Raw genomic sequence first — 12,955 nt, forward strand, 5'->3', positions numbered from 1 at the left:
GATGAGACGGTGAGAAGATTCACATTGTGGTAAAACTTCATTGTAGGGGCAGTTCTGGGGGACCCACTGTGCAAACTGTAAACTGGGGGGGGAATGGCTCCAGCCCCTCAGGAACAGATCCCAACACTCAGGACATCCCTGAGGAGCTGACAGGGATGCTCAGGAGCAGATCTGTCCCCAAAATCCAAATCCAGATCTGTCCCCCCTGTCCCATCCGGAGCCCTGGGATCCGGAGGGAGCCCCTGGAGCTGTTAATGAAGCTCAGGCAGTGCAGCCACCCTGCTGGAGCCCCAAATCCTGCAGGAGAGGGCCGGGATCCCTCTGAGGGCAGCTCCATGTTCCAGGATCTCCATGAGGGCACAGGCTGGTGTTCTTGGGCCCCTCCAAGGGCAGCCCCAGAGTCCCCCTGGGGCGTGCCCATGTTCCATGTCCCTTCCGAGGGCAGCTCCCAGTCCTGGGGTCCCTCCAGGGGCAGCTCCATGTCCCAGGATCCCCCTGGGATCAGCTCCACGTTCCATGTCCCCACGGGGGGCAGCCCCACGTTGCCCCCTGGGGTAACTCCGTGTCCCAGGGTCCCCCCAAGGGCAGCCCCAAGTTCCACGTGGGAGCAGCTGCAATCCCCGGGCTCCCTCAGGACGAGTCCCGGTCCAGGCTGCAGCCCAGGGCCTCGATATCGCTGCTGATGTGGGAGATCATCCGGTCCCACTCGTCCTCCTCCGAGGGCACCGACTGCTCGTCGGAGCTGCTGGCGGCACCGGTGCCGTTGGAGGCGGAGGCGGCGCCCAGGGAGCGCCGGTAGCGGCCGAAGCTGTCCGTGATGATCCCGCGGCCGTCCTTCACCCCGATGGTCTCCAGGAAGTTCTCGAAGTGCTGGCTGTCCTTCTCCGGGATGAAGGGACGCAGGCCTGGAGCCAGGACACAACACGGGCGCGGCTCGGGGCGGCACGGAGAGCGCCCGGGACAGGTATCCGTGGGGATTCCTCACCTGGATGCCACTCCCGAGCCTTCCAGGAGGGCCCAGGAGTCTCTCTGGAGGGAGGGGGACCTCCAGGGCCCCTCATTTGTTCACACCTGAGACCTGCAGCCACCGCTCACTGAGGCCAAAATCTGCCTCAAGCAGGATTTTCTGAGCTCCAAATGATCTAATTCCTCACCCGGCATCTTGCTCGGCTTTGCTGAGCTTATCCCGATAATTTGTCCCATCAGGGCCATCTGTCCTGTCCCCTCAGCGTCCCCAAGGGCCAGTGGGCCCATGTGAGACACTCTACTCCTGTCCTGTGGGGATTTTAAATTCCCAACTCCTTTTTCTTGGACATCAGAGGCCGGGTGAGAGGCCCCAGATGCAGTCAGACACTGCGGCTGTCCTGGGAAGATTTTGTATTCCTGACCCGTTTTCCTAGGATATGAGAGGCCAGGTTGTTTAAAGTATCCCTGGTCTGGAGGAGGTTTCCTGGCCTGGAGATTTCCAGGTCTGAATTAAATTTTCTGGCTCTGGAGGAGGTTTCTAGGTTTGGGAGAGGTTCCCAGGTCTGGATTAGGTTGCCTGGTTCTGGAGGCAGTTCCCAGGTGCTTCATAGCCAGGTGGGAGCAGGGAACAGCTCCAAGGAGAGACTGTAGCTGTGGGATGGGCTGGGCTGGATGGACCAGCTGCCCCCAGGAACAAGGGATCTCCACAGGAGAGATGGACTGGGATGTTCCTCCTCTCCTGCTGGCACCCCAGAGCCTCCCTGTGCCCCCACCCCTTCACCCCTCAGTCCCACCCCTCAGCTCCGGTTCCTGGCTCCGGAGCCGTTCCAGCACTCACCCAGGAGCAGGAATTTCCTGCTGTCCCCGTAGAGCTGCTTGAGGTTGATGCAGAACTCATGGATGGAGGCCCCGTTGCGGTACTCGTGCAGCAGCATGGCGAACTGCTGGATCTCCTGCGAGGACAGCTTCGTGCGGAGCTGCGGGGACACGGCCCTCATGGCACCCTGTGCTCGGGAAGGGGCGCTGGGAGGCTTGGGAATGGTGTTGGAAGGGCCAGGAACCCGATGGGAAAGCTGGGATGAGCTGTGGGCGTCGCTGGGACTGTGACTTGTGGAGTCTTGGGGTATGAGGGGACTTGGACAATGGGAAAGGGAAAGGGGGGGATGCTCCTGTGGGAGAAGGAGAGAGCCCAGAGGAGGCCCCAGAGCTGCTCCAGGGCTGGAGCCCCTCTGCTCTGCAGCCAGGCTGGGACAGCTGGGAATGTTCCCCTGGAGAAGGGATGAACACAGGGAGAGCTCCGAGCCCCTTGCAGGGCCTAAAGGGGCTCCAGGAGAGCTGGAGAGGGACTGGGGACAAGGCATGGAGGGACAGGACACAGGGAATGGCTTCCCACTGGAAAAGTGGTGATTTAGATGGGATACAGGGAAAAAATTCTTGGCTGGGAGGGTAGTGAGGGACTGGAATGGATTTCCCACAGAAGCAGTGGCTGCCCCTGGATCCCTGGAAGTGCCCAAGGCCAGGCTGGATGGGGTTTGGAGTAACTTGGGATTGGATCACCCTTACAGCCCCTTTCCCACCCAAACCATTCCACGATCCCTCCATCAGACCCTCCAAGCCCAGCCTGGCTGGGAAGGAGGAGGATGAGCTGCTCCTCCACTCCTGTCCCTCACTCTGGGGCCTGATCCCACATCCCACCGTCATCATGTAGTCCTGCAGCAGCTCGGTGGCCGTGGTGCTGAGCTCGCTCTCGCTGGCCGTGGTCACGTGTGGGGACGGGCGCGCCGAGAAGGACGACGGGGACGTGTCCCCGGCCTCCAGGGTGTCTGCAAAGGAACTGACACCGAGCACGGGTGAGTCCTCCGGAGCTCCTCGGGGTGGTGTGCTGGGATTTTTGGGGGGCTTGTGCAGGGCCAGGAGTTGGGCTCTGATGCTTGGGGTCCCTCCCAACCCAGGATATTTCATGATTCTGGAAGCCCTCAGCTCCTGAGGGCACCCCAGGACTCCCAGGGAACCAAATGCTGCTTTGGTGACAGTGACAATGGAGGCCTGTGTGGGGAATTATCCCTCTGGCTGCTTCCTCCCTGGGAATAACACAGGGAAGAACCCCCAAGCGCTGTACCTCGGGCTTAAATGTGCCATTTTCAATAATGTTTATAACTCCTCCATGTTAAACATTCCTGAGTATCCCTCTGTGTTGGCTATTCCAAGAGCATCCCTCCATGCTAACCAATGGTTTGTGTGTTAGGATTTCACCCCACAAACACTGTCGATGTTGACAGTGACCCAGGAGGGAAAAGTTTCCCAAATAACAAGTTTTTGGGGAAAACCCCTCTCCCAGCTCCAGCTGGACCCCAGCCGGTGACCCCGTGCCCTGCTGACACAGGGACTGCTCGCCGTGGATGTGACTCTCCCTGGAATGCTGAGCGCAGAACAATCCAGGCCCAGACAGGATCCATGCCAACCCTGCTGAGGCCCAGCCGGGCTCAGCTGAGATTCCCGATGTGCCAGTGGATCCGGGTTAATCCCGGCTCCGGGGCCACAGATCACTCACAAAGTGCTGGCGTCCACCTCCAAGGGCTCCTTCACGTCCACTTTGGTAGAAGAGTCATCTGGAGGGAAAAAATTTGGGAGATGGAATGTGAGAGGCACAAACTCAGTGACTTCCCAAGCCAGAAGAGACACAAAGGAATTCCTGACTTGGCCGGAAGGGGAGAGGCCAGGAATGAGCGGCAGGATGAGCGGAAACAGCCTCAGGTTGTGCCAGGGGAGGTTTAGGTTGGATCTCAGGAAGATTCCTTCACAGAAACGGTGGTCAGGCATTGGAACAGGATACCCAGGGCAGGGGTGGGGTCCCCATCCCTGTGGATGTGGCACTTGGGGACACGGCCAGTGGTGGCCTTGGCCGTGCTGGGGGCTGGGTGGGCTCGGGGGTCTCTGAGGCTGTTCCAACCTCAACCATTCCTGGCTGTGGCTGTGCCTGGCCCTGGAGAGGTGCCGGGTGTGGGGAGCAGCACGGAGGGCAGCAGGGCGCACGCACCGCTGTGCAGGGACAGGTGCCGCGTCGGCGTCGAGGCGCCGTCGAAAATGGCGCGGTCCAGGAAGTCGATGGTGGACTCGGTGTAAACAATCTGGAAGACTTGGCTGAGCAGGGAGCACAACTCCTCGGCACCCACCTGGGAACGAGCAGGGAGCTGTGGCAGATCCCAGAGGGAGATCTCCTCTCCCTTCGGCTCCGTGGGATGGATGTTGCTCCCCCATGGGGATGAGGGAACAACGAGCTCCATCACCTTCCCGGCATCCCAGTCCTCCTGCCCCCGGCAGCGGGAGCTGGGATGCTCCAGCATCAACCCAGGAGCCCCCCCACATTCCATGCCCAGGCTCCTCCATGCAGCTTCCTGGGGTTTTGGCTCATCCCAGAGGGGTGCAGGTGCCCCAGGGAATGTCAGGGCTGGAAATGAGTGGAGTGAAACTCCACCCTCAGTGGAGATCAGAGAGGCTGGGACTGGAATCCCTGGATCCAAACACTGGATGAAACAAATTCCCAGGTCAGCACAGGGGAAACATCCTGATCAGCAAAACCCCATTGTGGGATTGTCCTTGCGGATTCTGCGCTGCTGCAGAAGGCTCTGGCCAATAGGGACCAAGGGAAACAGTTCCTGGAGACCCTCTCGTGTCCCAGGGTTGGGACAGGGACCAGGATCCCCTCTCCAGGTGCTCCAGCAATGCCCAACCACACCTGGTATCCCTGTATCTGGGCCTGTGTCCCACGACAGGGGGAGTGCAGGGAAGGATCTGGACACACCACAGGACTTGGCTGCTGTGGATCCAAGAGCCAGAAACCTCCCAGCAATCCCAGTGACTCTGAGCCCACACCGAGGCGTTCCCAGGGTTTCCATGGAGCGGTGGGAGCCGTACCTTGTTCTCCGTGGCCAGGACCACCAGGCAGCAGGACTCCAGGGGCCCCCCGGCGCTCTCCGACAGCGAGCCCGACGTCAGCGCCTTGGAGCCCTCGGCACAAAGGCTCTGGCTCGGCGAGATCCCGGGATCCTGAGCTGAGGGGAGAGGAGAGGTGAGGGAAAGGCAGGGAGGGGAAGGGGTCCTGTAGGTGAGGAAGAGCCCTGAAGCAGGAGAATGGGATGAAAAGCCTCCAGTTTAGAGCTGGTTTTGACAGCTGTCTGGCTGTTTTCACAGCGCAGAATTCCAGCCCCTGAGGCATTCATTCCTTTATTCCACAGCCTGTCCACAGGGTTTGTTATCAGATAAATCCCTGGCTCAGCCCTCCCCAGCTCCCCGTTCCCAAACCACGCAGGTGTGATATGCACAGAGCTGCTCAGGGCAGGGAATGAGGTGTCATGGAACTCTCATGGAATGCTTTGGGTTGGAGAGACCTTGAAGACCACCAAGCCCCACTCCCTGCCATGGGCAGGGACATCTCCCACTGTCCCAGGTGGCCCCCAGGGGGACAATCCCAACTCCATGGCCACAACTCACCTGTCTTGAGCACAACCAGGTGTGCGGAGTCATCCCGGATGTAGGACACGGAGGCGATGTCGTGGATGGGCACCCTGAGGATCAGGTCCTCCCCATCCCTCCACACCAGTTTGATGTTGTAGGCAGAGAGGCTGATGACGGCGTCGTGCTCCGGTGTCAGCTGCCCCGGAAGCTGATGGGCTCTCTGGAACACAGGGATTCACATGGATTTAGCCATGGAATGGTCTGGGTTGGAAGGAGCTTAAGGATTATCCAGGTCCCTACCATGGGCAGGGACACCTTCCACTATCCCAAGGTGCTCCCCATTCAACCTGGCCTGGAACCCTTCAGTGGATGGGGCAGCCACAGCTTCTCTGGGGAATGCATTTGAGTCCCACACTGCCCTCCCAGGGGTGTTTCCCCTTTGGGAACAGCTTTCCCTCCCACCAGGGAAGAGCAGGATGGAGGCCCCAGCCTGGAGGAAGCTCGGTGAGCTGGGATTTCTGCCTGCTGGGAGTCCCGGAGCAGACGAGTGCTCACCTTGGCATTGTCGATCAAGTGCAGGATCTCCGTGCGGCTGGAGGGGTTCAGGTACCCTGGGATGGAGGTGAGCTGCCCTAAATACTGGGAGAGAAGAGACAAACCGTTACCACAGCATGGACACGATCCTGGACATGGCAGAATGAGTCATGGAGATGCTCCAAGGAAAACCTGGAGATGGGTGAGAGGTGGGAATGTGGGTGGAAAAAAGAAGCTCCACAGAAACCTCAGAGCCCCTTCCAGTGCCTAAAGGGGCTTCAGGAGAGCTGGAGAGGGACTTTGGACAAGGGGAATGAGTTCCCAGCGCCAGCTGGGATATTAGGAAGGCATTCCCAATGCTCAGGGCCCTTGTGGATACCTTGACTTCCTTCTCGATGTAGTCGTGGAGCAGCAGGTCGGGCTCCACACGGTCGGGCAGTGCCACCACCACCGTGTGCAGCGGCCGCCGCTCCGTCACCTTCTCCTGCGCCTTCTTATCCCGGCCCTTCTCCCCCTTCAGGAACACTCGCTTGAACGGAGACACAATTCCAGGCTGGGGAGAGGAACACCGGGATCGGGGTGAGAAGGGGGGTTTGGCACCAGAATTGGGGGGTCCAGCAGCCCCAGCCCCTCCTGTCCAGCGACCCTCAAGCCCATCCTGCTGGTTTTGCCCCATGGACGCACCAGGTTTGGAGCTGTAAATCCATGGCTTTCCACAGGAAACCCTTTTCCTGGGACACAACACAAGAGCTGAATGCTCCCACTACCAAAATATGGTGGTTTTCCCCCAAAGTCACTGTGTTCAACCTGCCAGGTAAGAGAAATACAACTCTTCTATACTACAACATATTCCAGGTGAAGAGCGGGTCCAAAGGGACCCTCCATGGTTTTGTACCTCCCTGAGGATCTGCTACAGGCAGGAATGTTCCAAGGAGACCCCAAATCATGAGAAAATGACCCAGAAAGTGGATTTCCCTAGGAAAAATGGGAAATTCCAAACCCTGAAGTGCCGGGTTTGGAAAACCGCTGGAGCCAACACACAGGCTCCCAGCTGTCCCTCGGCATCGGCACGGGAATGCCATGTGGATCTCGCCAAGCCCCACACCGGATAAATTATTTGGAACATCACCAGACTGCTCCAATTCCAGGTTTACCAGGTGGATGTTTGGAGGAGACAGATCCATGGCTGGATCTAGGAACTCCTTGGACATGTGGCTCCAATGTCCCATTCCCTGCTTCCCACCCCTCAGGACAGCCACATCCTGCCTTTCCTGATCCTTGTGGGCAAGAGAGAATATGGGATCCAAAGGGGCAGAGAACATGCTTCCAGTGGTGAATTAATTAAATATAAACCAAGGAAAAGCTCCTGGAACACTGGGAATTACCAGCTCACGAGGACATTGAGGACAGCTCAGCCTGGAAAAACATCCCTTGGATCAGGGAGATAAAAATAAAGGGATCTTACAGGACAGGGAGGAGAGGAAGCAGCTCCACAGCCCTGCCTCAGGAGCAGCAGCATGGATTTTTGGGAAGGATCCCAACACAGAGCATCCAGGAGAAGGACTCCATGATCCTTGATCAGGATATTCCATAATCCTGCCGAGGGGCTGGGACTCTGGAGAGAAGGAAATCCTGGACACAACAGGTCTGTTTACCAAGAACAGAGGTGTGGGGACTCTCCAACTTGGGGATGTCCCATCTGGAATCTTGCCTGCCAGTGCTTAAGGATCCAGCTCCATAGGAATCCTTCAGGAATCCAAAGCAGAGCAATGCAGGAACGTGCCACTGGGATCGAGGTCGTACCCAGACACTTCCCCCTCCACCAGGTAGGATCCAGATCCACCCCAATCCAGAGAAACCCCCTTTTCCCTTGAGGATGCGGCTGCATCCGTAGGGCCCTGGCTGTCCCGGACGAGGAACTGGGGGCTCCAAACCCGAGGTGGAGGCACCTCCAGCTGTGACGCAGCCTGGAACAGCTTCTGCTTTTCGGGGCACCCCAAACCCCAGCACCCACCTCGTCCTCCATGGAATTCCCACCAGGAGAGCAGGACCGAGCTGTGCTGGGGGAGCCGCGGGGGCCGTGGGGAGCGTTCTCCTTGTTTTGGGGGTGCCGGAGTCGAGGCGTTTGGGGCCGGAAGTGCCACGGCCACAGCTTCCTCTGTCCCACGTGACAGATCGAGCTGGGGAGGGAACCAGGGCCGGGGCACGAGCCCATTCCCTGCTCCCATCCTGCCTCCCGCACCCCTAAATCCCTGTGAACACCCCAAATCCTTCATCCTTCGCCATTACCACACCCAGGAGGGAAACCCCCCATCCCAAGGCACGTTGATCCCTGGTTTCTCTTCCAAGCTCAGAGCTGTTTTGTTCCAACACCTGGCTGGATCCCAGGTGCTGCTCCCAGAGGCTTTTCCAATCTTAATGATCCCATGGCCCATTGAGTCCATGGGATGTAAAGCTTCTTCCTGCCCAGAGCAGCTGTGGCTGCCCCTGGATCCCTGGAAGTGTTCAAGGCCAGGCTGGACATTGGGGCTTGGAGCAGCCTGGGACAGTGGCAGCTCCTCCACCACCCCAATTCCTGATCTCCCAGCAAATGCATCCGCCCTGCCCCTGCATCCCACAGCACAGACACTCCAAAATCCACTTTATTCGGCCCCACAAAGAGCAGAGGGGCTCCAGCCCTGGGGCAGCTCCGGGGCCTCCTCTGGGCTCTCTCCAGCAGCTCCAGGTCCTGGTGCTGTTGGCCCCAGGGCTGGGGCAGCTCTGCAGGTGGGATCTCACCTGAGTGGGCAGAGGGACAGAATTCCTCTTTCCTGCTGCCCACGCTGGGGCTCAGCCCAGGGCACGGGGCTGGATATTCGGGATAACAAAGGAATTTCAAGAAGAATTTCCCCCAAAGATACAACTCCGAGCTCAGCAACTCCATGGTTTAGGAGGGAAATGCCGAAGCAGCTGCTGGAAGAGGCAAAAGGCACCAACCTCAGTTATCCAGGGCATCCCTGAGCTGGAAAAGCTGGGAATTCCATGCTAACAGCTGATTACCCAGAGAATTCCCCCAGGGAAACCGTGCAAGCTTTGGATCACTGGCAGCCACTGCACGGATTCCAGAGTCAGACCAGCAGGGAAATCACGCCCAGAAAATCCACCCCCACCCACACTTCTGGGCATGCTGGGAGCACCCATCCTCACCTGAGGCTCCCAGGTGTGACACCAAGCGCTCCCAGCCCTGGGCAGGTTCCCACGGCACAGACAGAATTCCAGCCGGATCCATCCTGCCTCACAAGACTTGTGGATAATGGCTTTTTATCCCAGGATGGCTCCACAATGCCACTGCGATAACCACAAGTGAGATCCAGGAATGTGAGCTCCTGGAAGGAATTCCAGGCCTCCAGTTTAAGCCAGTTCAGACTTTACCCAAAGCCAGGCTGGGATTTTCCTCCTCCTCCCAACCAAACCTGCCCTGAAATCCCTTTGGATCAGCACTGAGAGAACTCAATTCCTCCATTTCAGCCCAGAATGCTGCTGGAATGATCCACAGAGTGGGAAAAGCAGGAAGAAGAGTTTTTCCCTGCAGCTGGAACAGGTGAGGAAGACAAAGATGGATCTTCCCGTCTCTGTAGCCAAATGTTTCCAGGTTTAACGGTGATCCACAGGCAGCAGCTCCAAGGGTTAATTACCCACCACAACGATGGAAAACTTGCTCCAAGGAGGCTCCATAAGGCCATGGATCAGCCCAGGAGGTGCCACAGCCATGCCACTCCCCGGTCCCCAGCTCAGCCCCGCTCCAGAGGGACTCGGGGAGCTCCTGATCCATCGGGATCAGGACAGGAGTGGAGGGCTGGAGCAGCCACAGTGAGCGGCACCAGTACAGGGGGGACTGGAGCACGTGGGAGCAGCCCTGGGAGAGAGCCGTGAGGAGGGATCAGGGACACAGGGAACACAAGTGGCATTACCCAGGTGGGATAAGAGGGTTGGGGGGACCAGCCGAATGTGTCCCTGGGGAAGGGAAGGAGGGGAATGATCCAGGCTCTTCCCAGTGCCAGGAACTAAAGTGGGATGCCCCAGGGAACAGGTGAGACACACCTGAGCTCAGCCTAAGATCCCCTGGAGCCTTGGGCAGGATCATCCCGTCTCCAGGTGGAAAATTCCTCCCCCAGTGGTGCTGCTGCTCCTGCAGCATCTCCCGGGGTCACCTGATGGCATCATGGGGCTTTCATTCCCAAATCTGACTATCTGGGAAGCCTCGATGCCAACTTCCCAAAAATCCCACCCAATTTTGCTCATTTTGGGAATGTTTTGCTCAGCTCCAGGCAGAGCGTCAGCAGGAACCTGCTGCCACCTCCCGGGGTCCCTGCGAGGCCAGGGACTCCCAAAATACCCAATTTCTCCCCAAAACTATGGGATCAAATCCATCCTCCTGCTCCAGGCGTGCGGAGCAGCTCTGGCTGAGCCTCTCCCAGAGGACACAGAAATGGGTTGAAAGGAGGGAAATCAGGGCAACACAGGCACGGTTGGAGCAGTCGAGCCCGGGAGGCATAATAAAGGCATAAATTAATAGATGTATAAATGAAATTGATTTGCATCAGTAATAATTTAAATAAATTAACAAACTCATAAATTAATCGCTCCATAATTAACAACCCTATCAATTAATAACGTTCTCAAACCCCACATTCACAGCGGGAGGTTTATGGGTGGGTGCTCTGGGTACACCCCCGGGATGGGGCTGTGGGCAGATTCTCCCGGGAAGTGGAGGTCGGGAACTCCCGGGAACGGGCTCCGGAAAAGCCCCGGGAGGGCTCCCGGCCGGGCTGAGAGACCCTCGGGGAGGCACAGCACTAACCCCGGCTGTCCCTCTGCCCCCGGACCCCCGCTCTCACCTTCTTGCCCTTCTTGCCCTCCTCCTCCATGGCTCCGGCGGCGGCCCGGGCCCCCCCCGGGGCATCCCGGCCCGGGTGAGCGGCGGGGCCTCAGCGCGCGGCGGCGGCGGCCATGGCCCGCCCGGTTCCCGCTCCAGCCCCGCTTCCCGTTCCCGCTCCCGTTCCCGCTCCCGCTCCCGGCGCCGCCTCAGCGCCCGCGGCTCGGCCCCGCCGCCATCTTGGGCGGCGCCTTCCCGTGACGTCATCGTCCCGCCGCCGGGGGGAGACGAGCGCGGCGCGCCTGCGCCAGACCGTCGGCACCGCAAGCCACGCCCACCGCCGGAACCACGCCCCCATTGGTCTAAGATTGCCGGCCGCGCCCACACGGCGAGACCACGCCCCCTTGCCCCGCCCCCGCTGTGATGTCATCCCGCGGTGACGCGCACCGCCCTCGGGCCGCGCCCATCCCGTGCTCTTCATACGCTGATGCCGTCACCACGCCGCGTCGCGGTGACGTCATCACGAGGTGCGCGCTTTCTCAGCCATGGCGGCCGCAGGAGCAGGTGAGGGCGACGTGGCGGCCCGGCTGCATCCGCCGCCATCGGCCGCCATCCGCGCGCGGGGCCGCCACCGCGAGCCGCGGGACCACCGATGGCTTCTTGGGCCCCACGCATGGCTGCCGGGGCCGCGCGGGGTGCGCCGCTCCCCGCCCATCGGGCCCCGCCGCGATCGTGAGGGGCCGCGGGCCGAGGTGCGTTCTGGGAAGGGCTCCCGGGGGTGTCCTGGGGTATCCCGGGGCTCGAGGCTCCCCCGGGAGCGGCTTCCCGCCGCAGGCTCCAGCATGGGGGGGCCTGGCGTGGCCCCTGCCATTCCTGTAGCGCTGCCAGAGCATCCCGGGGTTGTTTGAGGCCTCTCCCGGCGCCTCCCGGGGGCGGTCATAGAAGCCCCGGACATGCCCGGGCTGGGGAGGGAGCTGGGCGGGACATGGGGGGACTGGGGGAGCCCGAAACACGCGGGCGTGCGCCCGGCGCGGTGGGGCCAGTGACATTCCTGCCCTTTCCCGGTCCAGGCTCCTGCTCCGAGGATCCAGAGGGATTCAGGAAGACACCAGGAAGAAGGAAGTGGATCCAAGGCACCTGTCACCGTTTTTAGCCTAATTTTGATTAATTAGGGCTACCAAGGCCTCGGTCCCTCATCTTCCGGGGCTGAAATCCCACGGGAATGCCGTGACCTGGCACATGGAGCTCTGTCGTGGCAGGATTTGTTCATCGCCACCGCCTGCCCAGGTGAGGGTCAGCCCCAGCTCTGCCAGTGCTCCTTGGCTGCCCAGTGGGAGTCTCCAGGGCTGGAATGCCATGGGAATGCTGGGGAGTTTGGCTCCTGGGAGCCCAGGTGGGTCCTGGTGTCACATGGGCTGCGGGGCCGCGTTCCTGGGCTGTCCCCGTGTCCCCCCTTGCTCCAGCAGGGCATTCCCGGGGTGACACCAAGCTGCCGGTGCTTCCCGGGGCTTCTGGAGAGCCCGGGATCTGCCGTGTCTGGGTGCCCACGGCTCTTCCTGCCGCAGGCTCCAGCATGGGGGGGCCTGGCGTGGCTCCCACCATTCCTGCAGCGCTGCCAGAGCATCCCGGGGCCGTTTGAGGCCTCTCCCGGTGCTTCCCGGGGGTGGTTATGGAAACCTCGGACATCACCGGGCCCAAGGAATATTTGGGGAAAATGGTGGGGGGGGGGGCAGGGGCAGCAGGGTTAGTGACATTCCTGCCCTTCCCAATTCCAGGCTCCCTCCACGGTGATCCAGGAAGCCACCAGGATGGAGAAAGTGGGTGCAACAGTCTTGTCACCGTAATTAACGCAGTTCTGGTTAATTAACGCTGCCAAACCCGGCACAAGGTGTGTGCTGGGTGCCACCTGCCAAGGCCTCGGCAGCCTATCCCACCCTTCCCAGGCCAGTGCTGTTATCCCATGGGGATTTATCCAGTGGCCATGGATGGAAGGAGAAGCTGGAGCAGCGTGGCAAATTCCCTGTGGAAGAACAAGGATTCCATGACACCAAAATCAGGGGATTAAACACAAACCCGTAGGTTTTCCATGTTTTGATTCCAAAGCTTTTTTTCTTTCCGTTTTAAGTAAAAAGGGATTAACATGGG

General features: G+C 59.9%; 1 protein-coding gene, 1 long non-coding RNA gene and 2 other non-coding genes across 11 annotated transcripts; 3 read left to right on the top strand and 1 right to left on the bottom strand.

The window, feature by feature from the left end:
• Positions 1–18: 18 nt before the first annotated feature.
• Positions 19–11,015, bottom strand: CCM2 (CCM2 scaffold protein). 7 transcript variants are annotated; one of them, XM_069006148.1, is made up of 12 exons: positions 10,036–10,551; positions 9,142–9,850; positions 7,970–8,907; positions 6,335–6,508; positions 5,977–6,060; positions 5,458–5,641; positions 4,882–5,018; positions 4,004–4,139; positions 3,518–3,575; positions 2,662–2,800; positions 1,805–1,943; positions 19–905 (listed from the first exon to the last, which is right to left on the bottom strand). In XM_069006148.1, exons 3-12 carry the CDS (start codon positions 8,168–8,170, stop codon positions 631–633), a joined length of 1,527 nt encoding a protein of 508 aa, XP_068862249.1. In that variant the 5' UTR covers positions 8,171–8,907; positions 9,142–9,850; positions 10,036–10,551; the 3' UTR covers positions 19–630. The 7 variants fall into 7 exon arrangements, with proteins under 7 accessions (XP_068862249.1, XP_068862252.1, XP_068862250.1 ...); XM_069006151.1 differs by lacking the exons at positions 7,970–8,907; positions 9,142–9,850; positions 10,036–10,551 and adding exons at positions 6,640–6,762; positions 10,833–11,015; XM_069006149.1 differs by having other exon boundaries at positions 7,970–9,850.
• A 266-nt stretch (positions 11,016–11,281) lies between these two features.
• Positions 11,282–12,897, top strand: LOC138106118 (uncharacterized). 2 transcript variants are annotated; one of them, XR_011148908.1, is made up of 3 exons: positions 11,282–11,374; positions 11,881–12,097; positions 12,586–12,897. It is a non-coding gene; the product is annotated as an uncharacterized lncRNA (long non-coding RNA). The 2 variants fall into 2 exon arrangements; XR_011148909.1 differs by lacking the exon at positions 11,282–11,374 and adding an exon at positions 11,382–11,562.
• Positions 11,639–11,767, top strand: LOC138106938 (small nucleolar RNA SNORA9). Its single transcript, XR_011149202.1, has one exon. It is a non-coding gene; the product is annotated as a small nucleolar RNA SNORA9 (small nucleolar RNA).
• On the top strand, positions 12,370–12,498 carry LOC138106939 (small nucleolar RNA SNORA9). Its single transcript, XR_011149203.1, has one exon. It is a non-coding gene; the product is annotated as a small nucleolar RNA SNORA9 (small nucleolar RNA).
• Positions 12,898–12,955: the final 58 nt, after the last annotated feature.

This window comes from Aphelocoma coerulescens, chromosome 2 (assembly GCF_041296385.1).
Source record: "Aphelocoma coerulescens isolate FSJ_1873_10779 chromosome 2, UR_Acoe_1.0, whole genome shotgun sequence".
Taxonomy (NCBI): Eukaryota; Metazoa; Chordata; class Aves; order Passeriformes; family Corvidae; genus Aphelocoma; species Aphelocoma coerulescens.

Bases quoted from the DNA above. Each gene is read 5' to 3' on its own strand.
- CCM2 (XM_069006148.1), bottom strand. From the start codon at position 8,170: ATGGGCTCGTGCCCCGGCCCTGGTTCCCTCCCCAGCTCGATCTGTCAC. The intron at 6,061-6,334 runs GTATCCACAAGG...CTTCTCTCCCAG, and splicing joins ACATCGAGAAGGAAGTCAAG to TATTTAGGGCAGCTCACCTC. The intron at 5,642-5,976 runs GTGAGCACTCGT...CCTGTGTTCCAG, and splicing joins ACTTGATCGACAATGCCAAG to AGAGCCCATCAGCTTCCGGG.